At 41.5% G+C, this 18,514-nt stretch overlaps 2 protein-coding genes across 2 annotated transcripts in view; one reads left to right on the top strand and one right to left on the bottom strand.

The window, feature by feature from the left end:
* Positions 1-15,403, bottom strand: part of LOC309511173 (CMP-N-acetylneuraminate-beta-galactosamide-alpha-2,3-sialyltransferase 1-like) — a 67,765-nt gene extending 52,362 nt beyond the window's left edge. Inside the window, exon 1 of the mRNA XM_082186284.1 lies at positions 15,188-15,403. Coding sequence (XP_082042410.1) covers positions 15,188-15,388 — 201 coding nt within the window. The 5' untranslated portion in view covers positions 15,389-15,403. The remainder of the gene's footprint in view (positions 1-15,187) is intronic.
* The window catches only part of LOC309511172 (CMP-N-acetylneuraminate-beta-galactosamide-alpha-2,3-sialyltransferase 1-like), a 128,506-nt gene that overhangs the window by 17,953 nt on the left and 92,039 nt on the right, over positions 1-18,514 (top strand). The window lies entirely within an intron of this gene.

Below are 18,514 nucleotides of genomic sequence, written 5' to 3'. Positions count from 1 at the left end.
GGATCCCGTATATGTGGGAGGAAATGCTTGAGCGCGTTTTCGACTGCTATCATCTCCAAACAGTTTATATGGAGGCATTTTGCAAAGACCGGTTTGCCCTCGAATACGGGCGCTCAACCAGCGTTGTAGGGGGTGCATATGTAATAGACCCAGCTGAAGCACTGCTGCAGCTGACGCCATATAACCCAGCATCCTCTGAAACGTTTTCAGGGGTGCGGCGCTGTCCAGCTGGAAAGACGCGGCCAGGCACTAGATACGGCGCGCGCGCTATATCGACAGCCGGGCCGTCATTGCCACAGAGTCCAGTTCCAAGCCCAGAAAAGGGGTTGACTGACTGGGCAGTAATGAGCTCTTGGTCAAGTTGACCGTGAGACCCAAGCTTTCCAGGTGGCTGAGAAGCACAGTTCTGTGGGAGATCAGTTCTTCCTCTGACTGTGCTAGAATCAGCCAATCGTCCAGATAGTTCAAAATTCGCATACCCTGACCTCTCAGGGCAGTAAACGAAAATTTCAGATGGCACTTAGAGGCTTTTGCATCTGAAGTCTTCATATATATATATATATATATATATATATATATATATATATATATATATATATATATATATGTGTGTGTGTATATATGTATATATACACTCACCTAAAGGATTATTAGGAACACCATACTAATACTGTGTTTGACCCCCTTTCGCCTTCAGAACTGCCTTAATTCTACGTGGCATTGATTCAACAAGGTGCTGAAAGCATTCTTTAGAAATGTTGGCCCATATTGATTGGATAGCATCTTGCAGTTGATGGAGATTTGTGGGATGCACATCCAGGGCACGAAGCTCCCGTTCCACCACATCCCAAAGATGCTCTATTGGGTTGAGATCTGGTGACTGTAGGGGCCATTTTAGTACAGTGAACTCATTGTCTGTTCAAGAAACCAATTTGAAATGATTCGAGCTTTGTGACATGGTGCATTATCCTGCTGGAAGTAGCCATCAGAGGATGGGTACATGGTGGTCATAAAGGGATGGACATGGTCAGAAACAATGCTCAGGTAGGCCGTGGCATTTAAACGATGCCCAATTGGCACTAAGGGGCCTAAAGTGTGCCAAGAAAACATCCCCCACACCATTACACCACCACCACCAGCCTGCACAGTGGTAACAAGGCATGATGGATCCATGTTCTCATTCTGTTTACGCCAAATTCTGACTCTACCATCTGAATGTCTCAACAGAAATCGAGACTCATCAGACCAGACAACATTTTTCCAGTCTTCAACTGTCCAATTTTGGTGAGCTCGTGCAAATTGTAGCCTCTTTTTCCTATTTGTAGTGGAGATGAGTGGTACCCGGTGGGGTCTTCTGCTGTTGTAGCCCATCCGCCTCAAGGTTGTGCGTGTTGTGGCTTCACAAATGCTTTGCTGCATACCTCGGTTGTAACGAGTGGTTATTTCAGTCAAAGTTGCTCTTCTATCAGCTTGAATCAGTCGGCCCATTCTCCTCTGACCTCTAGCATCAACAAGGCATTTTCGCCCACAGGACTGCCGCATACTGGATGTTTTTCCCTTTTCACACCATTCTTTGTAAACCCTAGAAATGGTTGTGCGTGAAAATCCCAGTAACTGAGCAGATTGTGAAATACTCAGACCGGCCCGTCTGGCACCAACAACCATGCCACGCTCAAAATTGCTTAAATCACCTTTCTTTCCCATTCTGACATTCAGTTTGGAGTTCAGGAGATTGTCTTGACCAGGACCACACCCCTAAATGCATTGAAGCAACTGCCATGTGATTGGTTGATTAGATAATTGCATTAATGAGAAATTGAACAGGTGTTCCTAATAATCCTTTAGGTGAGTGTATATATATATACATACATCATGGGTTTGCATACATAATATGAGATTTATACACAGGAAAAAATAACCTACAAGGTTGAATATCTTAATATATATTTATATTTTCTTAAACAATTAATTATAATAGCCTACATTTAAAAAATTGGTTTTTTTTTGTTTTTTGTTATTATAGGCCTAGGCCTGAGGGATGAAATGAGAGTTAAAAAGAGGAAAACATTAGGGCTGTCCCCGACTATGGATTTTCATAGTCGAATCAGAATCGTCATGTCTTGCCTATAGTCGACTAATAGTCGAATCATGTGTATGGGGGTGGGGCTGGGGGCGAGGCTTTAACGTTTCAAAGCCGCGATGTACAGAAAATCATATGTATATGTATAGAAGAAAATGTATAAAAACATTTTTGATCAATAAAACTAAGAAATAACATAAATAACTCCAGAAAGGCCACACTGCAGATTTGCATTTCACATGCAAATCAAATTAAATCGGCTAAATTACCTGTGCGAGCAGGCTCTAAGTACAGCACAACATCGATGCACCGAAAAAATAAACAATTAATTTACTAAATTAAATTAGAACAGAATATACCTTTCTAATAAATAAAAATACAAAACGAAATAAATCAGAATCAAGTCACAGGATGAGGAGCAAATGTGTGCAAAATGCCTAAAGTGCAGGGGAACATATATTCAAAACACAAGCCACAAATAGTTAGATTAGATAACCCTGACAGATTAATAAATAAAATAAAAATAAAGAAATTATTAAAATAACGATAGTAGCCAGAATTTTCTACTTTGTCTTTTTAACTGCAGAAATAACAATAAATGCTAACTGGAGAGGCAGTCTTTTTAGCTAAACATGTTCACAGCATCCAAAAATAAAATTAGAACCGGCTGAAAAGTTTTGAAATCACTTGTAGGCCTACCTGATCGAGAGAACAAATCCAGTCTTTCACTCTGTCTGTCCGTTGGAGTCTTTTCAAATTGTGCGCGCGGATAAAATAGATTCTAACGTGAAACCCAGTCTATGCGTGAAACATGTTAACGTTGGCCGGCAGAAGTGCGATCATGGTTTTCCTGATGCTAAATCCAGCCTTGGAGAATATCCTTTCTGATGGTGTACATCCACACTTTAGATTTTCTTATCCCAGACATTGTTAAAGATTTAAATCCTTGCCGCGAAGACGCTCCTCTGTCGGTCACGGATTGAAAGTGAAACTTAAATCTGTCACGGGGTGTTTGGATTTATTCACGCACGTTAAAAAATATTTATTAAAAGCTTCTTTCTTTTTACATTTTTATATAGGCCTACAGCATTATTGTAGTGTGTCGTCATTGGCTGATTACATGACTGCTTTGATGGCATGCACCTGTGAAGGGAGGACAAAGGGACTTTAAAAAAGAGGTGTGGTGCAACCGGGGGACGCTGAGTGTGGTGACCTGTTGAGAACGTTTTGGCTGTCTCTCGGGGACAGTAGGTCCTCCGGAGATGAAGATAGCTAGTTAGCTAGCCGCCTTGGGGTGAGATAGATGAGTTGTAGAGGGGGGGAAATTAGTGTCACCGACTACCTCAGACTATATTGCTCGGCTGACGCCCACACGCTACCGAGATTCTATGAATGAATGCCCACGTGCTACCGAGATTCTATGAATGAATGCCCACGTGCTACTGAGACGTTATGAATGCCTTGATGCATACGACGGAAGGATTTTATGAATGAACTTTAAGTTCCGCCCCTGGACGGTAGAGTGACGTCTTCGGTGAGAAGACGGGTTGCTGCGATCACTACTCACCCCCTACGGATGAGTCTTCTCTGCCCCACGGGAGGGAAGTGTTTTTAATCTATTCCTATATGAATTGTTTGACTGTGTATTGTGTAACGGACAGCGGGTTAAAGAGGGAGGTTGGGGAATTGAGAACAGAGGAAACACGCCTTACGTGTGATCACTGTGTGCTGTGCAGGCTGGGGTGCTATGTTGAGTATCAAACACTGTGTGACGTATTGAGCGTGAAACTCACTGTGTGTATATGAAGTGTTGTGCCTTGCGGAGTTTCCCGTGTTTCTCTTCCCTGGCTCCCTATCTTATCTGTACCCGTGGAATGAGTTTTAGCCTCTCTATTTGAAATAAAGTGTAAATTCTCTTTGATTAAACCGACTGGCTGTTCTTTGACCACCGTAGGGCTGTTCTGAGGTTTATTACACTGGTGGCAGCGGTGAGATCAGCGCTGATCTCGGATCTTATAAACTTCATTGGACTTTTTTTTAGCCTACGGTTTGTCAGAATGTTAGAACCGCAAGAGGCGGCCAGCGGTAGTAATGCCGTGCCGGTGGCAGGTGTTTTTTGGGGGGAGAGAAATGCTGCGCCTCGTCCTATTTTTATGCCCGAAACATTTACGTGTACAGGGCGTGAGTGGTCTGATTGGGCAGAACAGTTCGAAATGGCTGCGGAGATTAACGGCTGGGATGATGTATTAAAGCTCAAATTTATGTCTTTGTTATTGTCAGGTCGTGCGCGGGATATTTATTGTGGCTTGCCAGATGAGGCTCGGCGAAATTTCAGTCAACTGAAGGTAGCAATGGGTAGATGTTTAGAGCCCTGTGAAAGTACTGATTGGAATCGCGTGAGCTTCTCCTCGCGCAAGAGGCAGCCAAATGAAACCGTGCGCGAGTTTGGAAATGCTTTGAGGCGTTTAATTTCGAAGGCATATCCGTCCGTGGATAATGCCACGAGGGATTTACTGGCTCGAGATCATTTTGTGGCCCATATAGGTTGTGCTGAGACGCGTATTCATCTGCGTAGTGTGAAACCAGCCACGTTAGAGGGGGCTATTAATCTGGCGTCCGAACTTGAATTAATTCGGAGTTTGGAACGAAATAGTGCTCTCCCAAATGCAAAAGTTTGTGGTGTGGTAAATGATAATGTTGGGCCAGCTAGAGATGGGCAAATTCAATCTTTAATGGGCATGGTAGAAGGGCTCCGTCAAGAAGTAAAGACTTTGCAGAGTACTGTTAAAATACTACAAGATCAAGTAACAGGGAATTTGGTTGCTCCGCTTAGTCATCAGACTGATTATGCTACAAATAGACGAGATGCACGGACTTTTAAAACTGATAGTGCACGAATAGACTCACAAAACAGAGATAAGACTGAAGCTTGTTGGGAATGTGGGTGCACTCGCCATTTCAAGAAAGATTGCCCATATGTGTCTGGAAACGGGAGGGGGCGGGCCCGGTAGACCAGGAGCCCGCCCCTCTCTCTGTTGCGTCTATGTCTGGGGGAGTATGTCAGTCCCAACCAGAAACAGGTGGAGTTTATGTGTTTGGTAAAGTTGGGGGGGTGGAGACCCGCTTATTGGTGGACACAGGGGCACAAGTATCAATCGTACCTAAACTGTTTTGGCTGGAGGCAACCGGTGGAGGGGGTGATTTAGCAGAGTATAGGGGTAGATTGAAGGTTGCTAATGGAGACCAAATGGAAGTTATGGGCCAGTGGAAAACCACTTGTCAATTTGATTCTCTGACAGTAGTGGTTGATTTTGTAGTGGCAGATATTAGTCCCGGTGAAGTGTTACTGGGCAGTGATTTTCTAGTCAAATTCGGTGCAAAACTGGATTTGAAAGAATTATGCTGCTATGTGATGGGGAAAAAAATTTCGGTACAATTGCAAACTGACTTTTTAGCTCCTTCCATGCCAGTTGTAGTTTATGGGGATACCAGGATACCACCACGTAGTGAAGTGATAATTTTGGGGTCAGTGGAGGGAGCGCCACCAGGAAAAATAGTAGGTATGCTGGAGCCCGGCTCTTCTCTGTCTCGCTATTGTGATGTTTTAGTGGCACGTGTGGTGGGTGTAGTCACCGCTGGTGTTATGCCAGTTCGTGTCATTAATGTAACTAAGGAAGCTCATACTTTACGTGATGGAATGAAAATTGGGGTGTTGGCTACAAATGTAGAGGTGGGGGAAGGTGCAGAGGAAGTAGATGAAGGGTGTGACGGTAAGATCTTGTGGTCGGCGGATGCTTTGATTTCTTATTTTGGATTAGACTCTAGAGGGTTTAATGTAGAACAAATGCAGGCCATTCGTCAAGTGTTAGAGCGTTATAACCAACTTTTTAGTATAGGGGATACTGATTTGGGTAGGACGCATCTTAATCGCCATCAGATTGATACAGGAGTTGCTAAACCTATTAAAATGGCCCCTCGTCGGGTTCCGCTTCATTTACAACAAGAAGTGACTGATCACATAAAACAAATGTTAGACAATGGCATTATTCAGCCGTCGTGTAGTCCTTGGGCAGCTCCAGTGGTACCAGTTAGAAAAAGAGATGGCAGTCTGCGTTTCTGTATTGATTATAGGAAACTAAATGAGGTGACACAGAAAGATGCCTATTCGCTCCCAAGGATAGATGATGCGTTGGATAGCTTGGCAAATGCGTGTTGGTTTTCAACCCTTGACCTAGCCAGTGGTTACTGGCAGGTTGAGGTGGACTCGAAAGATAAACCTAAAACGGCTTTTACTACACGACAAGGTCTTTTTGAATTTAATGTTCTTAGCTTTGGCCTGTGTAACTCCCCTTCCACTTTCCAAAGGTTGATGGATTTGGTTCTGGCAGACCTTCAGTGGACTACGTGCTTAGTATACCTTGATGATATAATTGTTTTTGGTAAAACATTTCAGGAACATCTGGGGCGCTTGGAACAAGTTTTTGGGAACTTGTATAAGGCCAATTTGAAGGTGAAACCCTCTAAATGCAATTTATTTGCAAAACAGGTATCCTATTTGGGTCATGTAATTTCAGCGGAGGGTATTAAGGCTGATCCGTCTAAGGTTGAGGCGGTGAGGGGGTGGCCGGTCCCTAGAAATCAGACAGAGGTTCGTAGTTTTCTGGGACTGGCCTCTTACTACCGTCGCTTTATGAGGAGTTTTGCGGAGATTGCTAGGCCCTTACACCAATTGACGGAAAAGGGGAAGAAATTTTACTGGGGAGAAGATTGTCAAAGAGCGTTTTTTACACTCAAGTCATGTCTTATATCAGCCCCAGTTTTGGCTTATCCCGATCCCTTGAAACAATTTCTTTTGGATACCGATGCTTCAGATGTGGGGATAGGTGCTGTACTGTCCCAGGTAGAGGGGGGGATGGAACGCGTAGTGGCCTATGCAAGTCGAGCCCTGACAAAACAAGAACGCAAGTATGCCACCACCAAAAAGGAATTGTTGAGTATGGTGACGTTTATGAAACATTTTAAGCATTACCTTTTAGGGGCAGAGTTTGTGCTGCGTACAGATCACAATTCCTTGCGGTGGTTACATAATTTTCAAGGAATTGAAGGACAGTTGGCCCGTTGGTTAGAACAGTTAGCAAGTTTTCAGTATAGGATTGTTCATAGGCCAGGGAAACAACATGCCAATGCAGACGCTTTATCGAGATTGCCGGGCCTGAGTGTAATTCCGGGTCATGTGTCAGACCAGATTGGGGGTGTGGCGATTGAGGAAAGTTGTCCTGTGAGAGTGGTGCAAGTGGCTAAAACGAATGTAGGGCTATTACCTGGAGAAAGACTGGAAGACGATATGGTTAGGTTGCAGAGGGAGGATAATGAGTTGGGGCAATTATTGCAGCTGCTAACTAAGCCAGTAAAGGAGTGTGGGGAGGTAAGAAACTACCCTGAGCTGCAGAAGTTTGGAAGGGTGTGGGATCAGCTTCAGATACAGGACCAGTTATTGGTGCGAGTCCCTCCACAAAATTCTGATGCAGCAAATAAAATACAGGTGGTGCTTCCAAAGTGTTTGGTTCCAAAAGTGTTAGCCATGTTGCATAATGTGGTTACAGGTGGCCATCTGGGGGTGCAAAAACTACAAGGAAAAGTTAAAGATCGGTTCTATTGGCCGGGGTGGTTTGCCGATGTGAGGAGGTGGTGTAGTGAGTGCTCTGAGTGCGGTTCACGGAAGCTTCCAGTTCGAACTCCACAGGCCCCGATGTGTCCTTCTGTCATGTCTCGCCCTTATGAGCGTGTGGCTCTGGATATTTTGGGCCCACTTCCTGAAACTGTTGATAAAAATCGGTATGTTTTGGTGGTGGGAGACTATTTTTCTAAGTGGACAGAAGCTTTTGCTTTACCAAATCAGGAAGCACGATCAGTTGCTAAGGTGTTAGTTGAGGAGTGGGTTTGCCGCTATGGTGTCCCTCGCAGCCTTCATTCTGATCAAGGCAGAAATTTTGAGTCTACTCTTTTTCAGGAACTTTGCAGATTATTGGAGATCAATAAAACGCGTACGTCCCCCTATCACCCTCAGTCAGATGGGCTTATTGAGCGTTTTAACAGGACTTTGCTTTCTATGCTATCAATTTTCGTGGATAAGAATCAACAGAATTGGGATTCTTTATTACCTTATGTAATGATGGCGTATCGTAGTGGCGTCCATGCCACTACTGGCTTTACCCCTCATAAAGTGGTGTTTGGGCGGGAAATGGTATTACCGGTGGATATAATGTTGAATGTGAACTTGGAAGAGGCTTTTGAGTCTCCAAGTGAATATGTGCAACGTATGGCAGGGATTTTGTCCACTGTTGTTGGGGCAGTACAGCAACATCAGTTACAGGCTTCTTCCCAGCAGAAAAAGTATTTTGATTTTCGGGCTCAAGTACAGTATTATTCAGTGGGAGAATTAGTCTGGGTTCGAAATAAGGCTCGGAAGAAAGGGGTTTGCTTTAAATTGCAGAGATGTTATAAGGGCCCCTTTAAAGTAATCGAGCGGTTGTCTGATGTGCTGTATCAGTTACAGTCAGTTGAGGGAGGGGCTACTACGGTTGTTCATTACAATCGGTTAAAACCATATGTTTCTCAATCTGTTTCAGAGAGGCTGGAGGGGAATGATGAGTCGGCACAATTACCGCAGCAATTGGTTGACCCGTCGACCCTTCAACAATTGCCCCCGGTCATGGCCGATAGACCGCCATCTGCAGAGGGACAATCTTGCCCGGTGGGAACAAGGGAAGGAAATCTTCAACAGGGCTCGCCAGTGTCTTCAGCGTGGTCAAGGTTGGAGTATAGCCCGGGATCTACAGTTAAGCCTGTATATGATGGAGGAGGCTCTGCGCAGAACATTACAACTTCTGCAGAGAGGGGTCGACCTCCACGACAGAGGAAGTTGCCGGTTTGGACTAAGGATTATCATCTTGACTCGAGGACGAGTTCTTCTGGATTAGTGGGGGAATAGTGTAGTGTGTCGTCATTGGCTGATTACATGACTGCTTTGATGGCATGCACCTGTGAAGGGAGGACAAAGGGACTTTAAAAAAGAGGTGTGGTGCAACCGGGGGACGCTGAGTGTGGTGACCTGTTGAGAACGTTTTGGCTGTCTCTCGGGGACAGTAGGTCCTCCGGAGATGAAGATAGCTAGTTAGCTAGCCGCCTTGGGGTGAGATAGATGAGTTGTAGAGGGGGGGAAATTAGTGTCACCGACTACCTCAGACTATTGCTCGGCTGACGCCCACACGCTACCGAGATTCTATGAATGAATGCCCACGTGCTACCGAGATTCTATGAATGAATGCCCACGTGCTACTGAGACGTTATGAATGCCTTGATGCATACGACGGAAGGATTTTATGAATGAACTTTAAGTTCCGCCCCTGGACGGTAGAGTGACGTCTTCGGTGAGAAGACGGGTTGCTGCGATCACTACTCACCCCCTACGGATGAGTCTTCTCTGCCCCACGGGAGGGAAGTGTTTTTAATCTATTCCTATATGAATTGTTTGACTGTGTATTGTGTAACGGACAGCGGGTTAAAGAGGGAGGTTGGGGAATTGAGAACAGAGGAAACACGCCTTACGTGTGATCACTGTGTGCTGTGCAGGCTGGGGTGCTATGTTGAGTATCAAACACTGTGTGACGTATTGAGCGTGAAACTCACTGTGTGTATATGAAGTGTTGTGCCTTGCGGAGTTTCCCGTGTTTCTCTTCCCTGGCTCCCTATCTTATCTGTACCCGTGGAATGAGTTTTAGCCTCTCTATTTGAAATAAAGTGTAAATTCTCTTTGATTAAACCGACTGGCTGTTCTTTGACCACCGTAGGGCTGTTCTGAGGTTTATTACATTATCATAATAGGCTGAATATTAAAGGGATAGTTCACTTTGAAATTAATTTTTGGTATGTTTTAGCTTACCTCAAGGGCATCCAAGATGTAGGTGTCTTTTTTTCCGCAGTAGTTTCAATTTTTATATTTTTAGGTCAAACCGTTCTTGTCTGTCAGTCATAATGCAGGTCTATGGTCACGGTCTCAAAACACATGCACAGAGTCCAAATTAAAACAATTCCCCGTCGTCCAAATTAAACAATTCCCCATCGTAAGTACACATTGATGGCCTAAGACATGAAACGAGCGGTTTGTGTGAGAAAACGAACAGTATTTATATCGTTTTTACCACTTATACGCAGCCATGTCGAAGTGATCTGATCTGACGTGTACGCAGACTGGTGCATAGATATATACACTAGATGTCGCCTTAAAGACATTCGTTCAATGAACTGCCGTAGACAAGGCGACATCTAGTGTGTGTATATCTATGCACCAGTCTGCGCACACGTCAGATCAGAGCACTTCGACATGGCTGCGTATAAGTGGTAAAAACTATATAAATACTGTTCGTTTTCTCACACAAACCGCTCGTTTCGTGTCTCAGGCCATCAATGTGTACTTACGATGGGGAATTGTTTAATTTGGACGACGGGGAATTGTTTTAATTTGGACTCTGTGCATGTGTTTTGAGACCGTGACCATAGACCTGCATTATGACTGACAGACAAGAACGGTTTGACCTAAAAATATAAAAATTGAAACTACTGCGGAAAAAAAGACACATCTTGGATGTCCTTGAGGTAAGCTAAAACATACCAAAAATTAATTTCAAAGTGAACTATCCCTTTAACGTATTGACATAAAAGCTAGTTCTATGTGAAATCAGACATTGAGCGCCCTCATATAGCCAAAGTGGCATGATCCTCGTTTCATAACACCTCTGCGAAGATTCGACCGTGAAATCGGTAGTCGAATCAGGCTCCTCCTATCGAAGCATCGAATCTTCGACTATTCGGGGTCACCCTAAAACATAATGTTTTCTCTCAAATGTTTGGATATAAAATAAAGAAATTAACAACATATTCAAGAGATGACAATTTGGGGATTTCGTAATAAAAAAATAATAATATCGTTAAGGATAAAACGGTGGGTCACATTAGTAGGGTTAAATATAAGAACTTAAATCAACCCTAAATGTATTCACAAAATAAATGGGCAGCAGTTTTTTCAAAAAGGCCACACAATTAGCACGTTTAATCAATATCAAGATATTAGCCTACAGATAGATGAATTAAACGTGTCGTTCAAATCTTTTAAGTTGTTGCGCTTGTGATAACGCGTCGTAGGTCACATGATAACGTCAACATGGCAGATGTCCGGTTCGCATTCATACTTAACAAGATCAGGCTATAAAGTACCAACTCTTTTAGCGCTCGTTAAGTAAGTACTTATTGGAATTAAGTAGCCTACCTACTCATTGAGAATGCGGTTTCGAACGCAGCCATTCTCTGGTTCAGCCTATATGCAGCCATTGAGTAGCCTACTATAGTACAGCATAGTGGCTATTGATATTGTTTTTTGTTAATTTTATAACAAACTTGTCTTGCTTCTTCCAAATGGACTCCATAATCCCCGGGCCTCAGATCTGCTGCACCAGCCTGAACATGAACGCAACACACCAAAAATTATTCAGACACCAGATATACATTTTTTATTTTGTTTTAATAGTGGGTGCAGGACACTATAGTTCATTTATGTAAGTGAGCATGGCAAAATAAAGTAAACTGTGGCATATCATACACTCTCTCAAGTACATAATTGTACCTTTAGGGGTACAATGGCTTGTCACTGGGGCTGTACCCTCAAGGGTACAATATTGTACCTTAACCTTTAAAAGAAACGGTACATATATGTACCTTTTAATGATTTTTAACCCTCAAAAAGGTGCACATATGTACCTTGAGGTCCAATAATAAGCCCTATGGGGTACGTTAGTGTAGATTGTAACTTGGGGGACAGAAATGGACTCCTTCTGTATCCCTATTTCTTACAGTGTACCCAAAAATTCTTCATACAGTGGACTACCAGTAAAATGTATACAAATTTGGGACCAAAATTTATTTAGACACTTTCACCTGAACATGTTTTGCTTAAATGTTTTTTTCTTTAATTGCTAATGCGACCTTTTTACACCGCAGACTGAACAAAATGTGTATCTAATTGTGTAGTTAAATGTAACATCTGACAGCTATTCAACCCAATTCATTTGTGAGACAGTCTAACAGAAGGATGGCCAACACCAGTGAAATATCAACTGATTTGATACTCTATTAATGTTATATTTTATTACCATTTTCTAAACTATAGCGAATAAACGGTGATAATGTGAGAAATGTTGGGGCTGGAGGGGCCTCATTGCATTAATTAAAAAATTACAGTAATAGCCTATTGTGAAATATTATAATGTAATAATAAATATAATAACTGCTATAACATAATAACTGTTTTTTTTTATTAAAGTATATTTTAAAAGTATATTGAAAAATGAAATTTGTTTCCTGTGATGTAAAGCTGAATTTTCAGCATCATTACTCCAGTCTTCAGTGTCACATGATCCTTCAGAAATCATTCTAATATGAGGATTTGATGCTCAAGAAACACATATATATATATATATATATATATATAAGAATACAATGATGTATTTAAGTCTTTTCAATCCATTATTTTTCCTCCTCCTTACTTTAAGAAGTTACTTCATTTGTCATCACACAATGGCCTTTTACCCGTAATCTCAGTTTCATGTTTCTAGCACAAATGCAGAAACATGTCAGTTCACACTTACTCACTGTAATGATTCCAGTAAAACTAGTTCATGGTTTAAACTATCATATGAACTCCCCAGACACTGTACCAGTGACAGTCTGAGTGACTCAACACATTTTTAATGAGTTGAAAATAAATTTGGGATTTGGCCTCCAAGACACCAAACCGGTTGTTTGTTTGGTTGATTTGTTTACTATAGTAATTCATTTTTATAGTGGAACTATACATTCAATAGTAAGAATTATCATATATATTTGCAGGATCAATTACCAACTCTGTAGATCAATTCAAAAACAATTTGATTGTCTCTGAACCTCCACGTCAATAACAGCAGCTCACTGTTAAAAGTTTGAGGGACAAACATAAGTCTGAGGAATAACAGAAAAGATCACACATCTCTTAATAATATATAGTTATATATTTATTCATACTGCCATATCCATTTATATTGGTTAATTGTATTAAAAAAAAAAAGTCGAATACAGTCTTTGTGAGGGTTTCAATCCCCATGGACCAAAATCTAATGTCCTTGAGTCAAACCGTGACCCCCAAATTGTAAATGTGTCAGTGTATCCCAAGATCAGAGCCCAAAAACTCCACAAGATCAACACACTCATTGATAACAAGGTAACTTGATTGAGAGGGTGTGTGTGTGTGTGTGTGTGCGTGCGTGCGTGTGTGTGTGTGTGTGTGTGTGTGTGTGTGTGTGTGTGTGTGTGTGTGTGTGTGTGTGTGTGTGTGTGTGTGTGTGTGTGTAAATGACAAGACAGATAGAAAGAGAATCAGATGAGGTTATTCGGCATAAAAGATAAAAATACAACAAAACAGGAACAAGGGGCAGAATATTTTTTTAACATAACCTGAAAACTGCATATATGACTTAAAGCAGTACTGTTTAGGGTGTTGTTGGCTATTGAGAAATTACGTCAACGTTTCGTGGCCTTCCCAGGATAACTAGCTTCTAGTAAGTCAATTCGATGTCTGCTATACTACAATTTAAAAATGACAATACTTGTATTATGGAGTTAGATACAAGCACATCAGTTATAATGTGTCAGTGCAACTGCTCATGGTTCATTTTCTCCATTAACTGCAGTCTTAATAAAGGACAAATGCAAAGAAGGGACACAGACATTAAACACAGAGACAGAATATTCCTTGTCAACATGTCTGTTAATGCGAGGAAATCTAAAAGCAGAAAATGTGACTAAAAATAGTATACCCGGAAATACACTGGCATTATTGCGACAGGTTTCCGAAAAACACTTGGCGCAGTGCTTAACGTGACAAAATTGATGTGAAAGGAACATGTATGAAGGAAAGTCACATTTCACCCCAAAAATCAAGAGATTAATAAAAAAATAAAAAAATAAACGTTTTTGGAAACACATTACTTTAGGTTTCATTAGTTAACATTAGTTAATGTATTCACTAACATGAACTAACCATGAGCATTTGTTACTGTATTTGTTCATCTTTTTTAACGTTAGTTAATAAATACAGCTGTTCGTCGTTTGTTCATGTTACTTCATAGTGGATTAACTAATGTTAACAAACATAACTTTTGATTTTAATAATGTATTAGTAAACGTTGAAATTAACATTAACAAAGATTACTAAATGCTGTAAAAGTGCATTATGTTAACTAATGTAGTTAATGTTAATTAATGTTAACTAATATATATATATGTACTATAGCCAACTTCGTTTCGACCAGATTTTTTTCGAAATTACGTCACATCAGTTTGTATTTTGGTTTTTCAATTTTGCTTGAAGTGTATTGGGGCCTTACACCACAATAAAGGATGCATTTCACTCTGTCCCACGTGCAGCTTTGGATCTCTCTGATCACTGTAGTTCATCTTATACCGACCTACAGGCAGAAACTGAAATCAGCTAAACCTGTAATTAGGACTGTGTGCGTCCATGGTTTGCACATGTGTGTGTGTGTGTCCCTACTCACTACCTGGATGGGTTAAATGCAGAGGACAAATTCCGAGTATGGGTTACCATACTTGGCCTTCCTGTCATGAGAATACATGCATTCCTACCAGGACATTATTATCATTCAGTAATGATAAACCATGGTTTATCAGACCAGAACACTGGAGCACTGTGAAATCTCAAGCCGTCCCCATTGGTGGTCCCTATTGTTTACCATATGGAGAGAAAAAAAAATGCTATTGAAGTCAAACCAGAAACTGTTTGGTTACACAAATTCTTCAAAATCTTCTTTTATCTTCAACAGAAGAGAGAAACTCACACAGGTTTGAAACAACCTGAAGATGAATAATTTCATTTTATGAACAGGGAATTTTATTTTGGTAAATGAATGTTACCCAATTATGCCATTTATTAACCGTGATCAAATCAACCCCAGTCTCCCCCACCCTTGGTTTTCAGACACCCAGAAAGAAGTCACGTACCTTCCACCATCGGTAGACGTCTGTCTGTAACACACTGTTTCTCCTGTTCAGCAGAGGTGGAACTGTGGGGTTGAACCGCAAGAAGAACCAGTCATCATCGTTCAGATCCATGACACAATTATCACAAGCGCACAGACCTCCTTTGGTGGAATAAACCGATGTTTTGAGGAAATTATAGATCACCGCATTTTGGAAGAACATAAAAAGAAATAAGATGCTAAAATGTAAAATGAGCCCTGTGATGTACGGATATCTCCATTTAGTGAAGGGAACCATATTTTCAGCTGTTAAAGAGGGTTTAAAATCCTACAGCTGAGAAGAGAAAAAATACATTAGTGTGCAATTTATTATTAGGGACTCAAAGAATCCTTAAAAATGTACTGACAAAATGGCACAATGTAGGCTACTTTATTAAAGTGAAGGAATTTTCCGTATTTATTTTTCACAGGTGTTTTACCTGTATTTTGAGTAGCCTACCTGGGAGAAAATCACCAGTAGCCTATCCTACATTTTCCGTTTTTCTTTTATTTATTTATTTTTTACAGCGTGCATTAATAAATGTTACATAATGATATGTAACATATTTCATCTCATATGATTTTCCATCTTCATTGTGTTTGATAGGTCTAAAACCATAAAGGTGACTAACTGTAGGCTACTGGAGAACAAGAAACGCCAGCGGTGAAAAAAAAAAAAATACAATGTTGAGTTCCGTATTACGGTATATCCATTAGGAGCGCGGTTTGTCCAGTATTTTGGACCTACACATTATTCACTGCAATTTAAACCAGCTTTGCAAGCATTTAAATTAGGTAAACAAAGCACAGGGGGGTAATCGAGCTCTCGGACAGCGTACCACCCCCGGGGGCCGCCATTGACTAACAAGCCATCACCTGCTGTTAGCATTCCATTGACTCCCATTCATTTTGGCGTCACTTTGACAGCGAATAACTTTACATCTGAGGCGTTTAAAGACTCGATTTGTCCATTGTTTATTTCTAAAGAAACACGACCATGTATAAAAGGCTCCATTACCTTGTATCTGGCCCCGTAGAAGCAGTTTTTGTAAAAATAGGCTAACGATTGCATCATAACCACGCGACTCTCTGGAAATTACTGTATAGACAGGAGGAGAAGCTCGCAGTCAATCGGGGGAACGTGGAGGCATAAAGTCCGATAAAGTCAAGGGAGAAGCCCATAGAGAGTCATAAAGTTTCTCCTGCTCCTACCTCATGGAAAGCTCCTACTCACGCTCTCCGTCTCTGCAAGATTCGGAAGGGAATGATTCAGATTTCGCTTGGCACAGCTACTAGAAGACTTACAACTGTCAGACAGGTTGCTCACGTCACATCTACTTCATCAAGCTCAGTTTGAGTCTGCGCAGTACGCTCAGCCATCAGGAAGTGAGTGCTTCTAATCTGCTTCACTTTTCTCCGTTGAAACCTATGGGGTCACTGTGTCCAGTTTATATACTGTTTATGGAAAGATGGCTGTGTTAAGCGGAGCTGTGTGCGTGCGCGCGACTGTTATTGGTAACATGATAGCCTACTCAGGGGAAAAACACAGGCTAGCGAGAGAATATTCTCCGTAGTGTAATCTAATACATATTTCATATTTAATTTTCAAGACATTCATTGATATAATATAGTTTTTCCCAACCCTGTTCCTGCAGATACACAACAGTACACACATTTTGGATGTCCCTCTTATCTGACCTATTTATTTCTGGTCTTGGAGCCTAAACTAATGAGCTGATGAATTTAATCAGGTGTGTTTGATTAGGAAGAGTTTGAAAATGTGTAGTGTTGGTGTGCCTCCAGGAACAGGGTTGGGAAACACTGATATAATGCAATCCCCAGCCCTTTGCCATATCGTCATTGTTCGAACTAGTGCCTACCCAGATAGCACACGTACGTCTGCAAGATGTCTGTTAAAGATCACTTCATCTGGAAAGCATCTGCTGTTTACTAACATCTGATCGACATCTTTAAGATGTCAGTTTAACATACATTCTAAATACATTCTACATTCTGTAAGAAATTGTAGTCTGCCTCGACCCAGATTCCACTCCAAACTATATTTTAGAATGAGCTCATCCCCAAAATGGCTTAATTATCATAGAGATGAAAGAATCAAGTTATATTGTTTCTTCACCATTTGGGTTGATCACATCCTGAACAAATGGTAGTCAATTGTAGAATGGGAATGGGTGTGGGACACAGAGAACCTTCTCAGACAATGGGGTGTCTCAACTTCATTAACATACAGACCACAGCTGTTGCAACAAGAGCAACTTCATTTACATTAAGAAGAGGATAAAAGGTTTAAGATTTGGATGTTCTGGGTTCACTGTGACGCCGGTGAACCCAAGGTGCTTTGTGTACCTTGCCACTGCTAAGCTGTAATAAACTTCATTTTTGAGATCTTCGACGTCCACATCATTTTTTCTTACAATTCTAAATCATTACATCTTAAAGACATCTTCTAAACGTCTATTTGACATCTGACAGGAAACGTCCCATAGACGTATTGCAGATGAGCAAACACTCTTAAAAATACATCTTCCAGATGTAAACACGCACATCAAATAGACATCTCCGTGATGTACGTGTGCTATTACAGAAACGTCTGTCTGTCAGTCAGTATGTCTGTTATTCAAACCTGACAGGTGTCTTGCCAAGTGTAGTGCAAAGTTTGACGGGCTTTTTTTGGATTAGAAATGCAAAAGATATTGTTAAATATATATCGGTAAAAGAAGCACACACTGGCTTTTGCCGCTCTAGCCGCTGGCCACTCCCCCTCTCACACTGCACACTGAGCACAGCTGGCCACTCCCCCTCTCACACTGCACACTGAGCACAGCTGGCCACTCCCCCTCTCACACTGCACACTGAATAGAGCACAGCCCAGGACCAGAGACAGAGAGGGTCGAAGAAAGCAGCGGAGCTTAAGTCGCGTTTTCTTGGAGTTCACTGTGTTGCCTGCTCTCTGAATCGTGTAGTTTAATTTTCCACATTTATTGTATGTCATTATGTCAGTATCAGTATTTGCTTTCTACCATGCACAAATAAAAATGTCACTGCACTTTTGCTGTGTAATTGTAACAATGAGCACTCAAATACACCAAACCAACAATTACTAAAAACACACAAAAACTGATTTTGCACGAGCACTTTGCACTGCTCCCTGAATCGACGCGATTATTCATTTGTGGATGTTAACTGAATCTGTGAGTAAAAATTTGTAGTAGCCTACCGGTATTCACAAACTGTTTGCTCAAGCATAGCGTTTTCTCTGAGTTCACTGTGTGCTTTCTACCATGCACAA

Source organism: Leuciscus leuciscus (assembly GCF_965113295.1).
Source record: "Leuciscus leuciscus genome assembly, chromosome: 12".
In the NCBI taxonomy this organism is placed as follows: Eukaryota; Metazoa; Chordata; class Actinopteri; order Cypriniformes; family Leuciscidae; genus Leuciscus; species Leuciscus leuciscus.
This window is presented reverse-complemented; position numbering and strand designations above follow the sequence as displayed.